At 43.0% G+C, this 20105-nt stretch overlaps 1 protein-coding gene across 1 annotated transcript in view; it reads left to right on the top strand.

Moving 5' to 3' along the window:
- Positions 1-6328, top strand: part of Ptprt (protein tyrosine phosphatase receptor type T) — a 688872-nt gene extending 682544 nt beyond the window's left edge. The window contains exons 32-33 of the mRNA XM_048349408.1: positions 941-1076; positions 1968-6328. Coding sequence (XP_048205365.1) covers positions 941-1076; positions 1968-2021 — 190 coding nt within the window. The 3' untranslated portion in view covers positions 2022-6328. The remainder of the gene's footprint in view (positions 1-940; positions 1077-1967) is intronic.
- Positions 6329-20105: the final 13777 nt, after the last annotated feature.

Here is a 20105-nt window from a genome sequence, read left to right as displayed (position 1 = left end):
GCATCTGGTCATTGGGAGTCCTGTAGGTAAAACATCTGGGAGATGGAGGGCCTTAGTATCTGTCCAGATGTTCCTTAGACACAGATCATTACATGAAATCATTAGCTGATCTTGGCAACAGGCCCAGGAGTTCAGAATCAGGTAGATTCCTAAAGGAGCTTTCTATAAAGAGTTTGAGGGGTGTTTCCATGAAGATGATTTATGAGCCAGAGAAAGAAGGAACCACAGAGAGATACCCTGCCAAGAGCACTCTATCCCTATATTCATGATCAGCAGGAGCCTCCTTGAACCAGAGAGCCAAGGAGAGGCTTCCCAGACCCCCAGGCCTGAGTCTGGGCTGGATGGCTCTATGCAGGTAGAATTCTGCTGTCCTTGGTGCAGGATGGGAAGAAATAGGAAAAACACCTGGCACCTCCCATTGTCTTCACTGGATATGTAGGTATACCAGAGCATTGTGTTAGAAAGGGATGTGGACAGCATATATACAAAGACACAAGAACATCTTCTGGGAGACAGTAACATGTTCATAGAAACAAATAAATGAAGCCTGAAATGTCATATACCAAGCTGTGTGCTGATGGCTCACGCTTGTAATCCTAGCTACTCACAAGGCTGAGATCTGAGGATTATGGTTTGAAGCCAGCCCAAAACTCCCAAAAAAAACCATTGAAATGGATCTATGGCTCAAGTGGTAGAGTACCAACAGCCTTGGGCATAAACACTAAGAGACAGTGCCCAGGCCTCAAATTTCCTGGAACCAATAGGACTCAAACAAAAACTCACTCAGGCTTTCACCTGACAGGCTTTCACTATGCCTTATGTTGCATTGCCCGGGACAGCAGCTCCTCACTACTATTGTGTGGCTTTACAATCAGCAGATGCCCAGGGTGGGAGGAGGGGTCACCCCAGAATACGGCTCACCTCTTTATTCTATGTTTAGAAATGGGGGAGGCCGCAGTGGGACATTCTGTGCCATCTGCAGCGTGTGTGAGATGATCCAGCAGCAAAACATCATCGACGTGTTCCACATCGTGAAAACCCTGAGGAACAACAAATCCAACATGGTGGAGAGCCTGGTGAGTTCCAAAGAGCTGTTCCCCCACATCCAGACACAGGAAGTTTCCTGGACACGAGAAAGCGACATCAAATAGTAAAAAGCTTTCAAGAGCTAGAAGCTCGGTGAACACCTATGGTCTGTGTTCTGCATGCACAGCTGTCTGCCCTGTTCCCTTCCCCTCCATACCACAGGACAATTCAAATATGAATCCCAGCATCCATGCTTTGTTTTACGTTCTTCCTGCTCCTAAGGAAAAGGGCACTAATTCAGGCTCAAAAGGAAGGATTCTAGATGAACAGAGTGTGAGTTATGTTTCCAGTTCAGTCCATACCTATTCTATTCCACTTATGTTCATTGTTACATAATTAAGCCTTGAATTAGGGCACTGGAGAAAGCATAATGAAGATCTAGCACAACAGTGGGGTACAGAGCATCTGAGGAGCTTTATGATCCATCCACATGGCTAACTCATGGGATGATCTTACTCAGATGAGATTCAAACCCAGAATGTGGTTCAAATACCACCACCAACAGCATCACCTGGGAGTTTGTAAGAAGGGTGGAATCTTGAGACTCACTCCAGATTTGCAGAATCAAAACCTTCATGGTTAGCAGATATCCCTGAGTATTCTATGCATAGATGACAACTTGGGGAAAAACACTGGTATCATAAAAAAATGATAAAAATAAGAGGGAATCCCAGCTGGACATTCCAGAAAGCTTGCGTAGAAGGACATATCAGGCAGAATCCTAAAAGAAGTGCAGATATGAATCATTTTGAGTGAACTTTTAGGCTGGATGTAGACAAAGTTTTCTCTAAAATCTGTAAGCATCTAATCTAATACATTTCCCCCCTTGTCTCTCTCTTTGCCTCCTCTTCTTCTTTTCTATTTCTCCCCTCCCCCTCCAGGAACAGTATAAATTTGTATACGAGGTGGCACTGGAATATTTAAGCTCCTTTTAGCCCAGTGGAATGAAGGAACTTGCTGGAATCCAGAGACTGCTGCAGCCTGATCCCCTTTATGACAGTGACTGGGCTCGGGGGTACACGGGTGAATCCTCTGCCTAACACCAAGGAGAGAGAAGACTGGGGCCCCATGTTCCATGGAGAGCTCCACACCTTCTGGAGGGTTCCCTGCAAGTGTAGGAGATACTGCTCTGGTGGGCCTAGGCTTCCCTTCTCTACCTGACCAGCCACGGCCTCGGGCCCAACCAAAAGTGCACACTCAAGCAAGGCCGGAGACTTCCAGTTCTCAGACCTCTTGCTTTCCTTCTTTCCAGAGTTTGTGGATCTTGTGGCAAACTGACTGTGCAGGTGCTGGGGAGCTGGAGGCTGGCCAGCACATTCCTTCTCTTATGTGTGTTGGGGATGTGGGTTCTAGTCCTCCATGTTCTCATGGTAAAGACCAGGGCATTTGGAAGTCACTTCTCTGTTGCCCCCCTTCTAAATTTCTTCAGAGGCCTCTACCACTGGACAGATGCCAGTCTAGATCAGTGTGACCTCAGGATGCCCTGTAAACCACAGAAGATGCCCTCTCCATTCTCACACCAAACTGCATGGGGCTTGGCCCACTACCATCTTCTCTTCCTTCCCCAACCCAGGCCTTGAGCTTGTGTTATCCACTGGCCAGCCAGCTATATCCACAAAACACTTTGCTAAAAGATGTTCTTTGCTATTTTTATGGTCTGTGGAAAGGTGTGGAACTCTAAGGAATGCTGTTGTTCCTCCTCATCTTTGTAAAAAGGGGCTACCCCCTGAGGGCAAGACTCTGGCTGGCTTGTCTGTAACCCCTGTGTCTCCCAGGTGGAAGTTCCTTTAGGGAGGAATGAACAGTGATTACTTTTCCTGGTGTACATGAAGAGAAACTTTTTTTTGAGGGCATAAAATCTTAGTCGTTTATGTTAAAAGGTAGGATAGGAGTTGGAATGTGTAGCTCCAAGACAAATCTCTTGTGCCTGTTCTTTTTTTTTTCCTGGCCACATCCTTGAAGAGTTCTACCATGAGGATTTACACAGCTACAGAACAAAGGAGAGAAGATGGGCTAGTTTGAGATGACCCCTGGTTTCTGTGGGTAGATAGAGCTCTAGCTCCATGCATAATTTCTGTCTCCAATTTCCAATGCCTTCCTAGAGAAATACAGCTGCCATCTTGAAAAAAGTTATTGAAGACTCAGTCAACCTTTGGCTCTAAGTGAGCCAATGGAATTAGGCCTGAGGCTCACCCAAAGTGTGAGTAAGTTAAAGAAGGAAGCCAACATTTGCTAAGCATCTACTGGATTCCAGGTGTCATGCTTGGCACCTTCCATAGCACCTCCCATCGTCCTTAGTACCCCAGCAAGGTACTATTGTCATCTTCATTCTGCAGCCAAGGAAATCAAAGCATCCTGCTGTCCTGCGTTCCAAAAAGAAAAACGATAATGGCCACGAAAATTCTCTCTACAATTTTCTTCAGACTTTCTCAGCCAAGCAATTGCTTTATGGAGGAAAAATAAGGCTAGAAACTTCTGAGCAGAGAACTCCATGAGTAGAAATTTAATTCTTTTTTTCTCCCTCTGATGCCAGTTCTTCTGGGAAGCGCTGAATTTCAGATATATTTTAGTAACTTGTTCCTGGCTTCCCAGGAAAGCTAGTTTTATCTAATTTCTTCCTTGGTGAAAACAATTCTCTTATTCCCTCAGGCTATGAATGAGCCAGCCAGGGATCGTTCTCTCTACCTTGGTCTCTAGCTAGTATTTAGGTACAATATCTGATAGCCTTAGGTGGCCTGAGATCTAGGAAGCTCCATCTTGCAGGCTGGTATTGCCCTGAACAGGATAGCAGGGGCATGGAATTCAATAATGTATAGGTTTTGCCCACAAGGGCTCAGTCTATGCCAAGAAATGGAACTATAGTGCAATAATAATGGAACCTACCAGTGTTCTCTAAGCCTAGGCACAAGAGAGATTCATCTTTGCCTGGGGCTTCCTGAGCAACCTGGGTTCCCACTGAGTCTCAGCAGGAAGGCAAAGGAAGAAAATGAACTGCAAGCCAAAGTATCTGCATGTACAATGCCAGTGAAGCATAAGACAAAGTATCAGGAAGGTCATAGGTGGGAGGAGAGCCTGGCTAGAATGTCACTGAACAGGGGTAGTGACAAGCGGTAAGCCAGGGCCAGGGAACAGGGGCCCCACAGAGGGTACAGATGCTGCCCTGCAGACAGCACCTCTTCAGTGATGCGTTCAGCTTATTGCTGGAGAAGGCTCCCCGTGGACCAATGGGGGTGCTTCTTTTACCTTTCATCAGACACTGTGAAACCATCCCCTTAAGCGTGTCCTTTATAATATCATATGTATTTTGTCTGTCTGAAAATTATTTTGTTGCTGGAACAAAATATGCAGTGGATCATGAGACTCAGCTCCTAGGAGAAACCCAGGGTCTCTGCTTGCCTATAGATCAGGTTCAGCAATCCATGCCTTTAAGCCTACTAGGAGAGGACATGAAAGGCACCCCAGGAAGCTGCTTCCATTGGCATAGAGCTGTCTAGAAGTCTAAGGACAACAGACTTGATCAAGGAAGGCTGACACTTTGGAGATTCAAAAGGAAACATCTCAAAGCAAAGGCAGGCAAAGGAACTCCAGAATTAACTTGCTCTTCTCCTTTGAAGGGTTGGTCCCTACAGCATAGCACCCACTGGCCTTCCTGGTCACCCTTGGCTCCACTCCCTGTCCTGTGATGGCCCTTCCCAGCCTCAAGGAACCTGTAGTGTGATTATAGCATGTTGCATGCTAGTTCCCCAGCTCTTAGCTCATCCAAACGGGGAAGGGAGAGGAAAGGCTACCTAACCCAAGTCTCAGGATTTATCCTGCTTGGTAAAGGGTGCAATCGCTGGCAGATAAAAATTGACAGTGGTTTGTATCATTTCAAATGGAGGAACTTTAAAGAGGGACTTCAAGACATAGAAATTCTGGCCATGGCAGGGTAACCCAACATGAGCCAGCTCATCCCTCATTTTCTCACAACCCAAGCACCCTCCAAAGAAGGGGTAGTAAACTGCTGTTGGGCAAGTATAGGCAAGGAAACCGAGGCTCCCAAATGGAGATGATTTCTCCAGGATCTCCCTTAGGACATACATGGCAGGACTTAGGTAAGATGAAGTAACTGTGCACTGGAATTTAGACTCAATCCTTTGTCCAGAAAATCTCCCAAACAAATACAACCTCCCTAGGGCATGTCCTCGCCTCACCCCGGTTACTAGGCTCCGCCTTTTATAAGCAGAGGACAATAATGCTCTTGGTCTCTGTGGCCAAAGCTAGATTCAGCTCATAGGTGCCAAAGAGTGCCACTGCTTTGTTAGCAAAGGTCTCTCTATGGTTTCCACCCCTAGACATGGACTCTGTTTGGAAAAGATAGATGGAATTAAATAACAAGCTAGGTATTATCCCCACCTACATGTGTGGATGACCTAGACAGCTTCAGGATATATCTCAGCTGCATCCTATTTTATGTCCTGTCGTCTCTTTTGGTGTGAAGATTATGGACAGCCCAGAGCCTCTGGGCCTCTAGCTAGCAGGCCTCCATTTGTGGGGATAGAAGGGGCCAGCTTATTGTGGGTATGGCCTGAGCCATGGCCCATCATATGTCACCTATCCCATGGACCAGTAGACCCTAAACAGGGGAATCATGACATCTGAGTTTACCTCTTCTTACAATCCTAAGGAATATCTGTGATTATCACTAGCGCCATTTTACTGAGGAGGAAACAGTCTTCAGAGGAAGAAATCTCTTGGCCAGAGTGCCATAGCTAATGAATGAACAAGCCAGAACCTACCTGGTTTTTCTGAACCACAGATACAATCTTTTCCCACCATCGTATCATTGTCTTTGCCATAGAATTACGCAGAATATCAGTGACTAGAGTAAAACAAGTCATTCAATAGAGCTTGGTAAAGCCCCAAGCAGACAACAGACAGCATTAAATTCCTTCAGTCTCATGTTTGACTTTAACAATTCTTGATGTATTTATCACATTCTACTTCCTAATTTATCCTGATTAGTTTTCATATGCTTCTATAAATATATTTTTTAAATATGTTCCCTATACCTCATGTGGCTTTTGATTTGTTCAGCCTACACTAATGGACCCTAGAGAATGAAAGCACAATGAGCCAGTGAGGCTGCTTCTGCCTGAGGCAGTCAGTACTAGACTCAAGTTTGAGACCAGCTCACCCTCCCCTGGGCAGGGTACATTGACCTTACTCTGTCTGGTTTGACTTCAACTAAAGTCTCTTCCAGATGCATGCTGGAAAGAACCCACTGACAGAATGGGAAAGGCTGAGCCTACAAAACCCTAAAGGAAAAGAAACTGAATGCTGCCCTCTACAAAGAGGTGCCAGTATCTAAGCAGACAGTAATGGAGCTGCTAATGTGGGAAGATCTGAAGGCATACCTCCTAGTAAGGGCTGGGATCGAGAGAGACCTTCACTTTCCCTTAACCACACACAATCTCTGGGTTCCCACAACATGCAGTACCTTGGAGGGGGGACACTACCAGGAAGCCCAGATTACTTTGGTGCAGTGCAACCACAGTGAGAGATGATGTTGGGAGAGGAGAGAGCTTATTCTTTGCTTCAGTCACTGACTTGGTCCAATTTTGGTGATAGGATGTTGAGCCACACAATGCAAACAGAAGGGAATACAAAAGGAGAAGCCTTGGGCACCTTAGAAAGGATAGATCTAGAGGGCTGTAGTCAGGAAAACAGGAAGGCAAGGGCGGAAATGAGCAGCTAATGAGCACTTAGAACCAAGGATGCTAATCAACTATTGAGCTAAGTCTTTGCTTCTAAGCTATAGCAGGATAGGGTGTCGTGCAGGGCTTATCAGACCCTTTTGGAACAAGAGTGCATCCTTGGAATGAACCTCAGTGTCATTGCGAACAAATGATCATTGTCCCCGGCCGGTCATGTGTATCCATCTTCTGCTTGCAGTTGCTGCGCTGGCCCGCCGGGATCCTCATCAGGCTCTGTATTTTTTCCACTCTGGTGGGACCCCCCGTGGAGTGTATAGATGTGTCTGCAAAGCATGGCTGCTACAGACAACAGAAATTTCCCAGGAAGCCACAACCAGGCACTTTTCATGTCATCTCTGTAGCAGTGTCCACCCAGCCAGTTCCAGAGATGTTAAGGGAAATGATCATTCGTCTGGACCCCATAACCTGAGGACAGAGTGTAGAAAGACGCCCTTCCTTAGCCTGCAAGGGCTCACTCCAGGTAGTCTAACAGGTCATTGAACACCAAGCTGATATGATCTGCAGTGGAAGACCATCAACTTAAAGGTAAACACAGGCAGGATCTTGAGCCAAAGCCATGACAGTACACCTAGCCAAGGTCCCCAGGGTTTAATTATTCAAGCTGAAGGATATGTCCAAAGATAAAGCATGGATGGTCATGTCATTTCAGAGCCCTAACTTGCCTTAACCATTATCCAACCATTATGTGCACCTCCTCAGTCTCTCTCTGGCCAGCAACAAACTAAAGACAAGTAGAATAGACAAACAAGAAAAGTAAACCCAAGTAGAGGAGGCCAACAAAGATTCAGCCTCACCAAGCACTAGTAGCTCACATCTGTCATCCTAGATACTCAAGAGGCTGAGATCTGCCTGAGAGTCACAGTTTGACGCTAGCCCAGGAAGCAAGTCCATGAGACCCTTATCTCTAATGAACCACCAAAAAACCAGAAGTGGAGCTGGGGCTTCAGTAGTAGAGCACAAGCCTTGAGCAAGAAGGCCAAGGAACAGTGCCTAGCCCCTGAGTTCAAGCCTTAGCACTGGCACACATCCCAGAATAAGGTTCAGCCTTGTTCGTTTACTTCCATGTAAGGGCTTCCTGTTGGGAACTTTCCATTGCTACCCCTCTAGAAATGATAACTTGCAGGACTTTGGCTTCTCCTAGCAGGCATCAGTCCTTTCTAAACAACAGGTAGAGAGGGGTGAGTGAGAGGCAGGGCTCTAAGCTCTAGTTTCCTCTGACACGCGTCCTATTTCAGGGTCATGGGTTCTGATCCTCAGAAGCACAGCAGAGATGTCTGTGCCATATCCGTGCGCACACACACACATCAACAGGCTATCAGTTTCTTGGTAACCAAGGATAGATTGGCTGTACAAATGTAGAGACCAAGATGATCTTTTGTGTATCACCCATCAACCACCAGAAGAGGGGAGCTACATTTGGCCCCATGAATATTAAGTCTCTAAGAGGTGGGATTGGCACTCACAATGGTAGCCTCTGAGCTTGTCATCCCAACCATCCTACCCAAGAGCTGAGTGATGATTCATTGGGCAAGCGAAAACAAGTGGTAAGAGGAGAATAAGCATGGAAGAGGAATTATTGGAATGGGCTTTGGGGACTGAATAACCAGGGAGCTTTCTGTCTGAAAGCCACTCTGAATAGTGTAAAGTAGACCCTGGCCCTTTGTTGGAATGGTCAAAGAAGAAAGATCTCAGAGCCTTAGCATGCCGGGCACAAGAGTATTGGTATGAATATCTGGAGCTGAGGATATTTAATATAGTTCATGATCCCTCCATGAGTATGAATTTTAATAAGGTAGTAGGAAGTAACCTCCTAAAATTAAGTCCCAGTACAAGTATTCATTGACTTTTTGCTGGTGAATACAGACGAATGGGACATCTATGTGGCAGTCTGAAAAGGTCTCTACCTACCCTGTCTTCTAGAAGATTAATGGTGTCATGTGGTCTTAGGGTGAGCATAGTAGTTAGATTAATGTCACTATAGGTAAAATAAAAAAAAAACAGACTACTACCGAGGAATTTGCACAATACTAGTTCCCATATCCACCATAGACTGGACAAAGCCAAATGCAGTTTGCTAGTCCAAGGTCACTCCTGGGAGTGGACCTAGGATCAGTGTTGAAATTTAATCACTCTAAGGGAGAACTTGCTGACTCCCAGAGAGGATAAGTTGCCTATGTCAGCAGTTGGCCAAGAGACACCAGATGTATCTCTCCAAGGAAGAAGGAGCTTCGGTGAAATGTCTTTTGGGTCCCTTTCATCCTGGGAGGAGGAGATCTCGTAGAGCTGGGCTTATGTTTGAACTCATTCATACTTGCTGAGCGCACACACACACACACACACACACACACACACACACACACACACACGGCTAAGCAGTAGGTAATGTTCAGTGTGTGCTGGCGGGTGCCTCTGCTCTCCTCTCCATGTCTCCTCACCCAGCAGCCAAATGCTACTCTGCTTAAGTATCCTGGGTTCACTCAGGCTGACTTTTTTTTTTTTTAACCGAAACATCAAAACAGACGAAAGAACTGCTTTGCTGTAGACTTGATGAGTTCTGGGACCTCTGAGAAGATCGACTATACCCTAAATCCACTGGCTGTCAGAACCAATAAAGGTCCAACCAGGATGCAGAGCAGGTGCTTCACTGACCATGCGCATTGTCTCTAAAGGTTATTGCTACCCTCACTCAAGGCCTGTTGGAGCAGATTTCAAAAGCACAGTGATTCAACTGACACCAAATTATAATAATTTCCCAGTGTGTACATTTCCTCATCAGCTAAATCTTGAGCTAGCCCAAGTTGACTCATATTGATAATCAGATTTAAAAAAATCACTTTTCACTCTATATCCTACTGAGCCAATCAAAGACAGACTTGGGGCCTCTGTCATAGCCTTGGCTACTGTATACCCGCATCTCTTTCTGAGGTCTATGCTCAGGCCCTCTACTCAACTCTAGGGAGGCTGACATCTTCATATCCATGGGGCATATGATATTGCATGAGACCAAAGTCTCCACACCACCTGCAGTCTCCTCCACAAATCCCAATGGCCTGCACTTGTACAGTTTGGGTGTTTGATAGATAAAGCACGTATGAGAAGAGAAAACAAAATAAATCAACTTCGAAGAAAAAAAAAAGCCAGCACTGTGCTGTCAATGTTTGTTTTTTTTTTCTTTTTTTTTTCCTTTCCAATTCTAGCTTAAAAAAAGAAGCAGAAAGTAAATAATGTCAGGTCAATGAATATCAGATATATTTTTTGACTGTACATTACAGTGAAGTGTAATCTTTTTACACCTGCAAGTCCATCTTATTTATTCTTGTAAATGTTCCCTGATGATGTTTGTAATATGGCTGTGTTAAAAATCTATACAATAAAGCTGTGACCCTGAGATTCATGTTTTCCTAAGATATTCGCACTGGTGTGTTCCTCAGATTGGATGGGATGTGAAGGATGAAAATCCTAGTGTTGACTCAGTTTTTCTTATTTTTTGGTGTCAGTCCTGGGGCTTGAACTCGGGGCCTGAGCCATTATCACTCAAGGCTAGTCCACCATCACTTGAACAACAGCTTCACTTCTGGCTTTTTGTTACTTAGTTGGAGATAAGTGTCTCACAGACTTTCCTGCCCAGGCTGGCTTTGAACCGGGATCCTCAGATCTTGGCCTCCTGAGCAAGATTGGATTACAGGCATGAGCCATGGGTGCCGGGTCTTAACAGAGCTTTTTTATGTTTATTTAATCTTTACAACTACAACACAAGACACAAGATGTACGTTTTATTTGTTGAGGCTCAGAAATATCAAGGGATTTTACCCAAGACTCTGAGTTGATCTGGTTTAAAAAAAAAACACAAAAAGCATTTGGGTCTAAAGCAGAATTTCTTCCATGGGGTGCAGAGCCCTGATAGTAGAGGCATCAGGACATATGTTGAACATATGCATTTTGAAGCTTCTACAGAATCACAGTTTCAGGGCCAATGTACAAACAAGCTTCCCAGATGTATGAGCAAGCTATAGCTGCATAATAAACCATGCCAAAACTCAGTGACTTGAAGCAACTGCCTTTTGTAGTAGCGTAGTAGCCAGCTGTGACTTAACTGAGAGAGCCTCAGCAGGGCTCATTTACATGTTGACTGAGGGCTTTGTTCTGAGCCAGGCACACTGACTGGTGCAGCCTTGCTTCATGCCCTTCTTATCCCCCTCCTGACACCAAAAAACTAGCCTAGTATCCTATGCTGACGGGGAGATCATGAGAAAGCCCATCGCATGTTTTTGCCAAGCCTTTGCCTGAATCATATCTGCCACATCCCATTGGCTAAAGCAAGTGACATGGAATCTGGAAAAAGAAGATTCTGCCTCTTGACATAGATCCCTCTTCCCAATTTTCCAATGAATCACAGATTAAACACACACACACACAAAAAACCAATGCTGCCTGATGTACCCTTTAACTTTCTAATTTTAGCTAGTGGTCCATGAGTCACCTTGACCTTTTCACCTTGGAAGCATCTAAACATGCAAGTGTAACTCAGGAGAGTACAAGATAGGAACAAGGAATCATTAGCATGCACCCTTGGACAATTGTTGGATTTAGCTAAAGTTGTTATTTCTGAGAGAAAGGGACAGAAAATATCCCAAGAGGAATGGGTTCAACCAGATTGTCAAGCAAGGATATGAACGCTGCCAGTATCTGAGTTGGATGTATTTATTCTGTATTTTCTAGACAATAAGAAGAAACAACCAGAACTCATTCCTTGGAGTTCACTGATTTTTTTTTAAAAAAAAAAAGTCTTTGTACAATCTAAATAAAAGCATTAGATGCACTAGAGGGGGTGGGAAGGAGCCACAAGGGCCAGAGCCCAGACCTCTCAAGCTACAGCATGCCACGTGTGCCTCCCGGGGGAACCTGGTGCCCACCAAGCTTGGTTGTGTCCTTGGTCAGGTGACTCTCACTTCTTCTGCCCACTCTGATTATTCCTGGGCCACAAATGTAATACATGACACTGAGAAAAGAAAATTAGGAAGAAGGAAAGCATTAATGCCTAATAACAGAAATACCTTGGGCCTTACTATGTTTCCCCACGTGGAGATGCCTTCCAGAACATTCTTGTGAAATCAGTACATACTCTTTTGCCTGAATATGAGTGTGTATGTTGGGTGCACAGGTGAAAAGTTGACACCTAAAGGTACTTGTTAGTAGTTCATATCATTCCAGACCTGTAAATGCACATAGAACCATTCATATATTTGGAGCCAACGTTAACAGTGACTGAAACCCTGTACTATATGCTCCGGTCCTAAAAACAGAGAAGAAACAAGGGTATGCTTTGGTTTACGTTTTTCTCGGCTAAATGTGGGCGCTAGTGTGTCTGGGCCTGGAATGTGGGTTTACGTCAATTCTGGAGGCAACTTGGTTGGACTGTGATTGATCACTGTGGTTTGGTTTAAGGTCTTCCTCTAATTTTAGGGGCTCAAGACTCCTGTCAGAATTCCAGGGGACCTACAGGCCTTCAGCCACATGAATGTATGGCATGAGGCCACTCACCTGTCATAGGAGAGGCATGAAGGATTTCATGTCCTCCGACAGTGTTTGCGGGTAAGAAGAAGAAGGAAACTGAGAACAGTAGTCCAAAGGATAGAGTAAGGAAACCATTCTGATTTGTGTTAGAAAAATTCTAATCATTTATTCATTAGGAAAGACAAGTAAACTCCTGCAAGGCTTGAGCCTAATGACTTGATCTTGACATTTTGTTCAGGGACTGGCTTGGAATCTCCAGCTATTCTGCAGAAATATGGCACCTGAAAAAAGATGTCATGTACAAACAGAGCAACTGGGGACAGTTAAGCATGGAATCACAACTCCCACAAAGCAGCAGAAATATGGAAGGTTGTTTACTTTCATAGTCTGTAAAATGAGCATCGGAATGAAACTTAACTAGCCATCTAAAAGCATGTGGAGTGCATGGATGAATGAGTGAAAAATCGGACTACATGTCCTGAGATAAAGAAAATAAACATATACATGAATTGAAAGCCATCAGAATATTATCAATGATACTATTGATAATGTTAATAATATCTATATTATTGATAATATTCCACATGTAACATAAGGAATATGAATAATTTTGTTCTTTCTAAGTTTCTATGTTTTCTACCTTTTATATTTCTTGCATGTCTGAAAAGCCATTTATATTAAAAAGTAGAAAGAATAGAACTTAAGAAAATGAGAGCAAGACAGATAAGATGATGGTGAATATGTGGCCAACGCAAAGACCTACCATGCACCTACATTGAGGGGTTCAAAAACTTGGCATTTCCATCCCAAACGAAAAGGAGGTGGTCAGCTAGTCAACACGGTGACTAAAAAAGAAAAGAAACCAACTTCTTAGCATATATAAAAGCATTCCTGATACTAAGACTGGATGAGTTGTGGGGTTTATTTTCTTTGTATGAGTTCCCTTAACAAATGATATCTCCAAAAACATCCTTAGCAGAACACAATGCATTTCCCTCTCGAAAGGCTGATAGCCTTTGTGCCATTGCACAACGCAGTGAAAGCTCCTTACTGAAGGACCAAAAATGGAGGGGCCCAGCTACACATCTCTCTGTAAGTCAGACCTAAGCCAGGTATCCATTTGCAGAATCTTGATATTCCCTGAGTATCACGTTGCTCTCCTTAAAGTGTCCACGAGCTAGATGGAGGCTTTTATCCCACACAATTACCAGCAGAGTAGCTATTCTGAGTTGTTGGGTAAATTTCGAGGCTGGCTTTAAGAGCCAGCTGAGCAAAGATGGGCATTACCACCTCCTTGTGAATGATGAGCTGTCTCACAGCCATATGTGCATAGATAGAAAGTGAGTATATCCTTCCATGAAGGTGAGACAGAACGAGCCACAAAGCCTCACTCTGTATAAGGAAGACTAGCTCCATCTAGCCCATTTTTTTCTTCTAAATTACCTACAAATAGGTAGACAATGCTATAAGTCTCAGACTACATCTGGCAGCCTAATTACAGTGTAAATATGGCAGGAAAATCTTCTGATTACAAGACAGGAGAAGGTTGAATGAGAATCATAATCAGTGGCTGGTGTTCAATGTTTTGCCACCTAAAAGATGTAAAGGAGCCTCAGAAAAGATGAAATGGTTCATCCCTCCCAGGTGCCTATTCCATTCACTCAGAAAATAAGTCAGCTGTCTGTTCCCATTATTATGTGAGAGATAAAATAACATTGCGGGGGGGGGGGGGGCGGGGGCAGGGGAAAGAATGGAAAAGAAGAACTTTATAGAAAGGCATAAGTATTTCTGCCTCTCTTCTAATTGGAGCCCACTGTGTGTGTGTGTGTGTGTGTGTGTGTGTGTGTGTGTGTGTGAGAGAGAGAGAGAGAGAGAGAGAGAGAGAGAGAGAGAGAGAGAGCACGATGGGGAAAGGTGGGATGTCATAGGTAGTTGAACTTGGCAACACCTATAATGGACTACTTCAGACAGTCTTCATCTCTCATCTCATACCTCTTCATCCATTGCTGTGGTGAGGATTTCCAGACAAGCTTCTTGCAGATCTCAGACAGGCTCCATTTCTTTGCTTCCTGCCCTACAGCACTTGATTCTATGCTGAGATACCTACAGGTCTCAGCACTCACTCGTGTATGTTTGACCCAAATTTGCAAGGGAGTTATCATCTCCATGGTGCAACTTTTGACCAACAGGAGGTTAAAGGTTATCGACAACGAAGGTAGTCGCTATGGAACTACATTCCATATAGCCTTTTCAAATGGTTGTAAAGAAGTAAACTCTTGCAGGGACAGGTGACTCAATAGCTTACTTCCTAATGATCATCCTTCCCTTCCTCCCTGATTAACACCCCCTGTACTCACCACTTCCTGAAATCCTGTTTCCAAATATACATTGCTTTCTGGAGAATCTCAGCGGGGCACCTAGGTTTAAGGGATGCACAGTATCCCATCCTCCAGCTGTTCATCTGCAAACAGCCATGGAAGGATGCGAGGTGTCCAGTTAAGCTTTTAATCCAGGGACAAAATGGACTTAGTGGCTCGGGTAAAGGGGATGGGACTCACTGCCAGGCTTACCCTGTGTGTCATGAAGTTAATTCGCTTCTCAGGTTTGTCAACAGAAGGCATGCCATCCCATATTTTTGATGAAAATAGTTGCAAAGCCTGCCCATAAAATGATGGAAAAGGTAGTGCCTCGACTGTGACCCCTGGCTCACCAGAGAGGTTGGTTCTGGGGAACAGTGAGGCGTAATCTGGATACAGAACCTGTGCACTGAGAAGAAAGCTGGTAGCAATACTTAGTTCTCCCTACCTTTGACAAGACATGGCAGCTGATAAGTCATGTAGGCAGTTTGATCCCAATAAAGAACATTGTGCTTGAAAAAAAAAAGTGGGGTGGCAAGGTAGGGTTTCCAGCCAGCACTAAATGCAGATAGGACCCTCTTCATGCTGATGAAGCTCCTAGCACTGGTTCCGTGCACCAGGTCTTTTCTGCTAAGTCCTCTGACCTCTCTATGGTCAGATGACTGAACTGGCAGAGAAAAATGAACAGCAAATCCTCAACTTCTCCTTTGCTTCCCTTCTGGTCCAGTGTGATGCTCTCTGGCAGCCCCCAACACTGAGCAGGCTCAGAGCTCCCCTTGTAAGGATAAACAAACAGGGAAACATCACTAGGCACATGAAAAGATACCAGAGTTCAAAAGCAGCGGCTTACTTTGAGGAATCAGAGGAAGTGACTGCCTATGAAATCAAGTCCCTGCCAGGAAAAAGGAGACATTTTACAATAAATACAAAGGCAAAAAGCACTACATTTCAAAACTAAATGCTTAGAACTTTGTTATTATTATTGAATCCAACAAATAAATTATTGCTGACGAGTCTAATCAAGATGACAACACAAATAATCAAAACTAGAAGACAGAAAAGGGATAGGCTAGTGAGTGGGGAACTTAGGCTGCATTTATAAGAGGACATTGTAAACAATTCTAGCTAGTAAATTTTAATAGTTTGATTACTGGATGATTTTGGAAATGTATGACTATCATCTAAATTCATTCAAGAAACAGCTAACCCAAGTAGACCAAATATCGCAGGGAAAAATGATTTTCTAATTCTACCTGAAAAGGTGCAAGATTTTTTTTTTACAGGTCCTGGGACTTGAACCCAGTGACTAGGAGCAGTCCCTGAGCCTCTTTGTGCTCAAGGCTAGCTCTCTACTACTTGAGCCACAGCACCACTTCTGGCCTTTTCTGATTAGTTTATTGGAGATTAGAATCTCATGGACTTTCCTGCCTGGATGGGCTTGGAACCATGCTCCTCAGATCTCAGCATCCTGAGTAACAAGGATTGTAGGTATTAGCTATCAGTACCCAGTACAACAGATATTGTTCTAAGTGAGGGTGATCTAGCTTTCAGACAGAATTCTTATGCGATTTGTACTATGCTAAAATAGGAATGCAAATAATGGAAATCTTCCTAAATATGAACTTTAGGAAACTAAGAAAAGACTGATACTGTGTCTTTACCTTTCTGTCTTTGTCTCTGTCTCTTTCTTATGTGTGGGAGTCACACATGCAGAGATACACACACATATATATCCCTAGTGTTTCCAGAAAAATCATACTTATAAATGCAAAGATTTTTAACTAAATTTTAGTGTTAACACTTAACTGATTTTTAAAATTATGTTTTTATGATCGTTAAGTAGTTGAACCAAAGAGTTGCCATCAAATCCATTTGTGAATACAATGCATCTTGCTCAGTGTCACTTCTTTCATTATTCTCCTCCATCTCTCCCAATCCTACCCCAAACTTTAACTTTGTAGGATATGCATTAAATTTTATGACTGCATTCTCTACCCCTTCCTCTCATTTTTTGTCTATACCCTCTTCTTGCCAAATCATAGCATGTATGCCAGGCTACCATACAGACTGATTTTATTTATTCATTTATTTATTTATTCATATATTTTTATTGTTATTATAAAGGTGGTGTGCAGATGGGTTACAGTTACTTAAGTCAGGTGAAGAAAGAGTAAATTTCTTTTTAGACAGCGTCACCCCTTCCCTGGCTCTCTCCCAGTTCTTCCCTCCCATTTCCTACCCACAAGTTGCATAGTTCACTTTCCACATAATGTCTTGTGAGCACCACTGCTGCATTTATCCATCTTTGGTCCCTCCATTTCTGTGCCCCCCTACTTTCCCAAAGATGGATAAGTGAACAAACAAGACAACAAGAAAAGGAAACAAAAACAACAAAGAAAACATCCCCTTATTTCCATTTTCTGGAGTTGATTTCAATAAATATCATTTTATATGATCAGAGGCACACAGGCATTGCACCTTTGTGTTCCTCCCCTAAGAATATCCTCCGTTGGTCTCACTGTGTGTGAATGCCTGGAGTTAGATACAGGCTGATTCAGTACAGACAAATTATAGCAGGAATTGTTTAAAATAGTTCAGTATGAGTAGTCTATGGGAAAGGAGAAACATATATAGTCAATCATTTTAATAAATGCTTAAAAGCATTTGACAAAACTTAGTATAACTTCCTAAGCCTCCATAAGCTAATAACTACACACACTTTATTATCATAAACTTAAGATGATGAGTGGGGGGGAGGGCATTATTGAGCTACTTCTTCATTTCATCTGAGCAAGAAGGAAGATCGAGCCTTCCCTCTTTCCTTGATACAACCTGAGGCTACATGGCAAGTCTGGCCAGTGAGTCTGAGCAGAAATGATGTGTTCCAACTTTATAGCAAATTATTTAATTAATGGTCAGAGGCTGTCCAACATTTTCTTTCCTTTTCCTACCATTCAAGAAGGTCTTGTATTCTGGAAGGCTGTGACATAGAATGAGAAAGTATCACCCTGAATCCCTGAAGCACATGGAAACCAAATGGTCCTGAAAGCTATCTAGATTCCAAGCACTTTGCCTATATGACAAACAAGCTATGTGGTCCTAAGCCACTGAGCATTTGTTGTTCTTTGTTACTGTAGAATATCTAATACAAATGGCAACTATGTCAAATCATAGAGAAAAACCCAGATATATTTCCACTAGAATCATGAATGTCTACATCATTGCTATTAATTAGTATTCTACAATGGTATCAATGCAGCTGGCAGAATTCAACATGAAAAAGAGAGATTGTTGTTACAATTTCCATTGCTCTGTAACAAATTAACCACAACAACCATTTTTTTTTTGCTTTGTTCATAGTTATTGGTAAGGAATTCAGAAAGGGTCCATGGAACAGTTCTTGCTGAAAGAGCTCTCATGTGGTTACAGTCAAATTTCAGCTTGCTCTGAAGTCATTGTGATTGTGTACAGTCTATATGGATACTTAAGGGGTTGGAGGGTGAATAATATTGAAAATGGAATGCTTTGCAACTGTGTATAAAGATGGCATAAGGAATGTGAACATGAAAGTCATCAATCAACAGAGAAATGGGAAGGAGAAGGCAAGAGAGAATTATTTTGATTAAGATATATTATATTATATTGTATTTTTATACACATCTGAAATACCATGTTGATACTCTTTAATGAAATTAATGCACACTAAATATAATATATAAAATTAATGACAGAAAATAAAACCAGTTCTATTGCGGGGTGGGGGTTTCAGCAAGGGAATGATGGCTATTAGAAAAGGTGAATGAGAATGAACATAGTCAACTACTTTATTTGCATATGGGAAAAGAGAACAATGAAACCTGCTGAAATTGCTTTAGAAGGAGGAGGGAGTATGACAGAGTGTGTGGGTTTGTAGGCATGTGTGGAAATGTCCCAATAAAACTCCTTCCCCTTGTACGACTAATGTATGCTAATTTTAAAAAATCAAAACACAAAAACATTAGTACCAATGCTAAAATATGCTCTTGTCAATTCCTGGAGAATCCTTATGAAAGAAGACGGGAAGGTTTCACATTTATCAAGATACAGTATGAATAAGACTGGTTTGATATTATCCGTTGATCAAAGGTAAGCTAAATTGAGAAGGGAAAACACTAGAAACAAATCACTGAAGCAAAATACACATTGCCTTCTGGGTTTAATTCAATTCAGTGCATTTTATTATTTCCGGAACATCCATTAATGTTAACCCTTAAGACCTAAAAGTGTTCACATTAGTCGTTGGCTGAATTTTTAATTATATACACAAATGCACAAATATATTTTTTTCTTGTAAAGTAGTCAGAACTTTACAGGTAAAGCTAGGCTTTCTTTGGCTCCAACCTCCAGACCCAGCCACCTAACCCTCTAGAAAAAGACATGATATCTTTGGTCTGTCTTCTGCTCGAGGTCCTTTCATGACCCCAGGCAACACTGAACACAGGTTTCAATGAACTAAGTATTAAAATCAACGGTCAACCTGGTAGAGAATATCCAACTGGAAGACAAGCAAACAGAGTAGAGCCACTTCCATCCAATCTCCCTTGTTGGACTAGAAAGATAGGTAATGCTTCTTCTGGGATTTATGCTCAGTTCCACAAGTCAGAGCCAGCAGGTTCTGTGCAAAATAAGAAGCTGAGTAAAGGTAGGATTGGGTCCATCTGCTCCTTGGAGAGAAGCCTGGGTGAGCAGTCAGCCATCACTAATGACCCGAGTATAGCCCCAGGAACACCAAGGAATCCATTTCCCTGGAGAAAACCACAACTGCTGGGGGTCATGGAATAAGGACAAAGTGAAGGCTCCTCAGAGAGGCACCATCTGTCCACACAGACCGTAAGTAACTTCTGAGGAGAAATAGGCTATGACAACTCAGGTCCTGCTTATCAGAACCAAAAAGACAGAGTGTCCTGGTCAGAAGAGCCAAAATGACAGAGAGGAAAACGTTGGCCACTTTTCCTTATTTCTATCACTGGAGAAATCAGACCTGAACCCATAAAGATGTTCATATCCTACATTCTTTGGAAATGTAATATTAACTTTTAAAGCTGGATACCAGTGGCTCACGCCTGTCAGCCTAGCTATTCTGGAGGCTGAGACCTGAGGATCATGGTTTAATGCCAGCCTGAGCAGGAAAGTCCATGAGACTTATCCTCAATTAACTACCAGAAAACCAGAAGTGGCGTTGGGGCTTAAAGTGGTAGAGTGCTAGCATTTAGGGAAAAGGCTCAGGGACCATGGCCCTGAGTTCAAACCCCATGAATGACAAGAAAAAAAAACACACCAAAAAACAACTTACATTTAAAGCCAATGCATTTATTCCTTAATAATCCCAAATAGACAATTCTGGCAGAACTTT

The sequence above is a fragment of the Perognathus longimembris genome, chromosome 6, assembly GCF_023159225.1.
Source record: "Perognathus longimembris pacificus isolate PPM17 chromosome 6, ASM2315922v1, whole genome shotgun sequence".
NCBI lineage: Eukaryota > Metazoa > Chordata > Mammalia > Rodentia > Heteromyidae > Perognathus > Perognathus longimembris.
The sequence above is the reverse complement of the archived record's forward strand: the minus strand, read 5'-3'. Positions and strand labels throughout refer to the sequence as shown.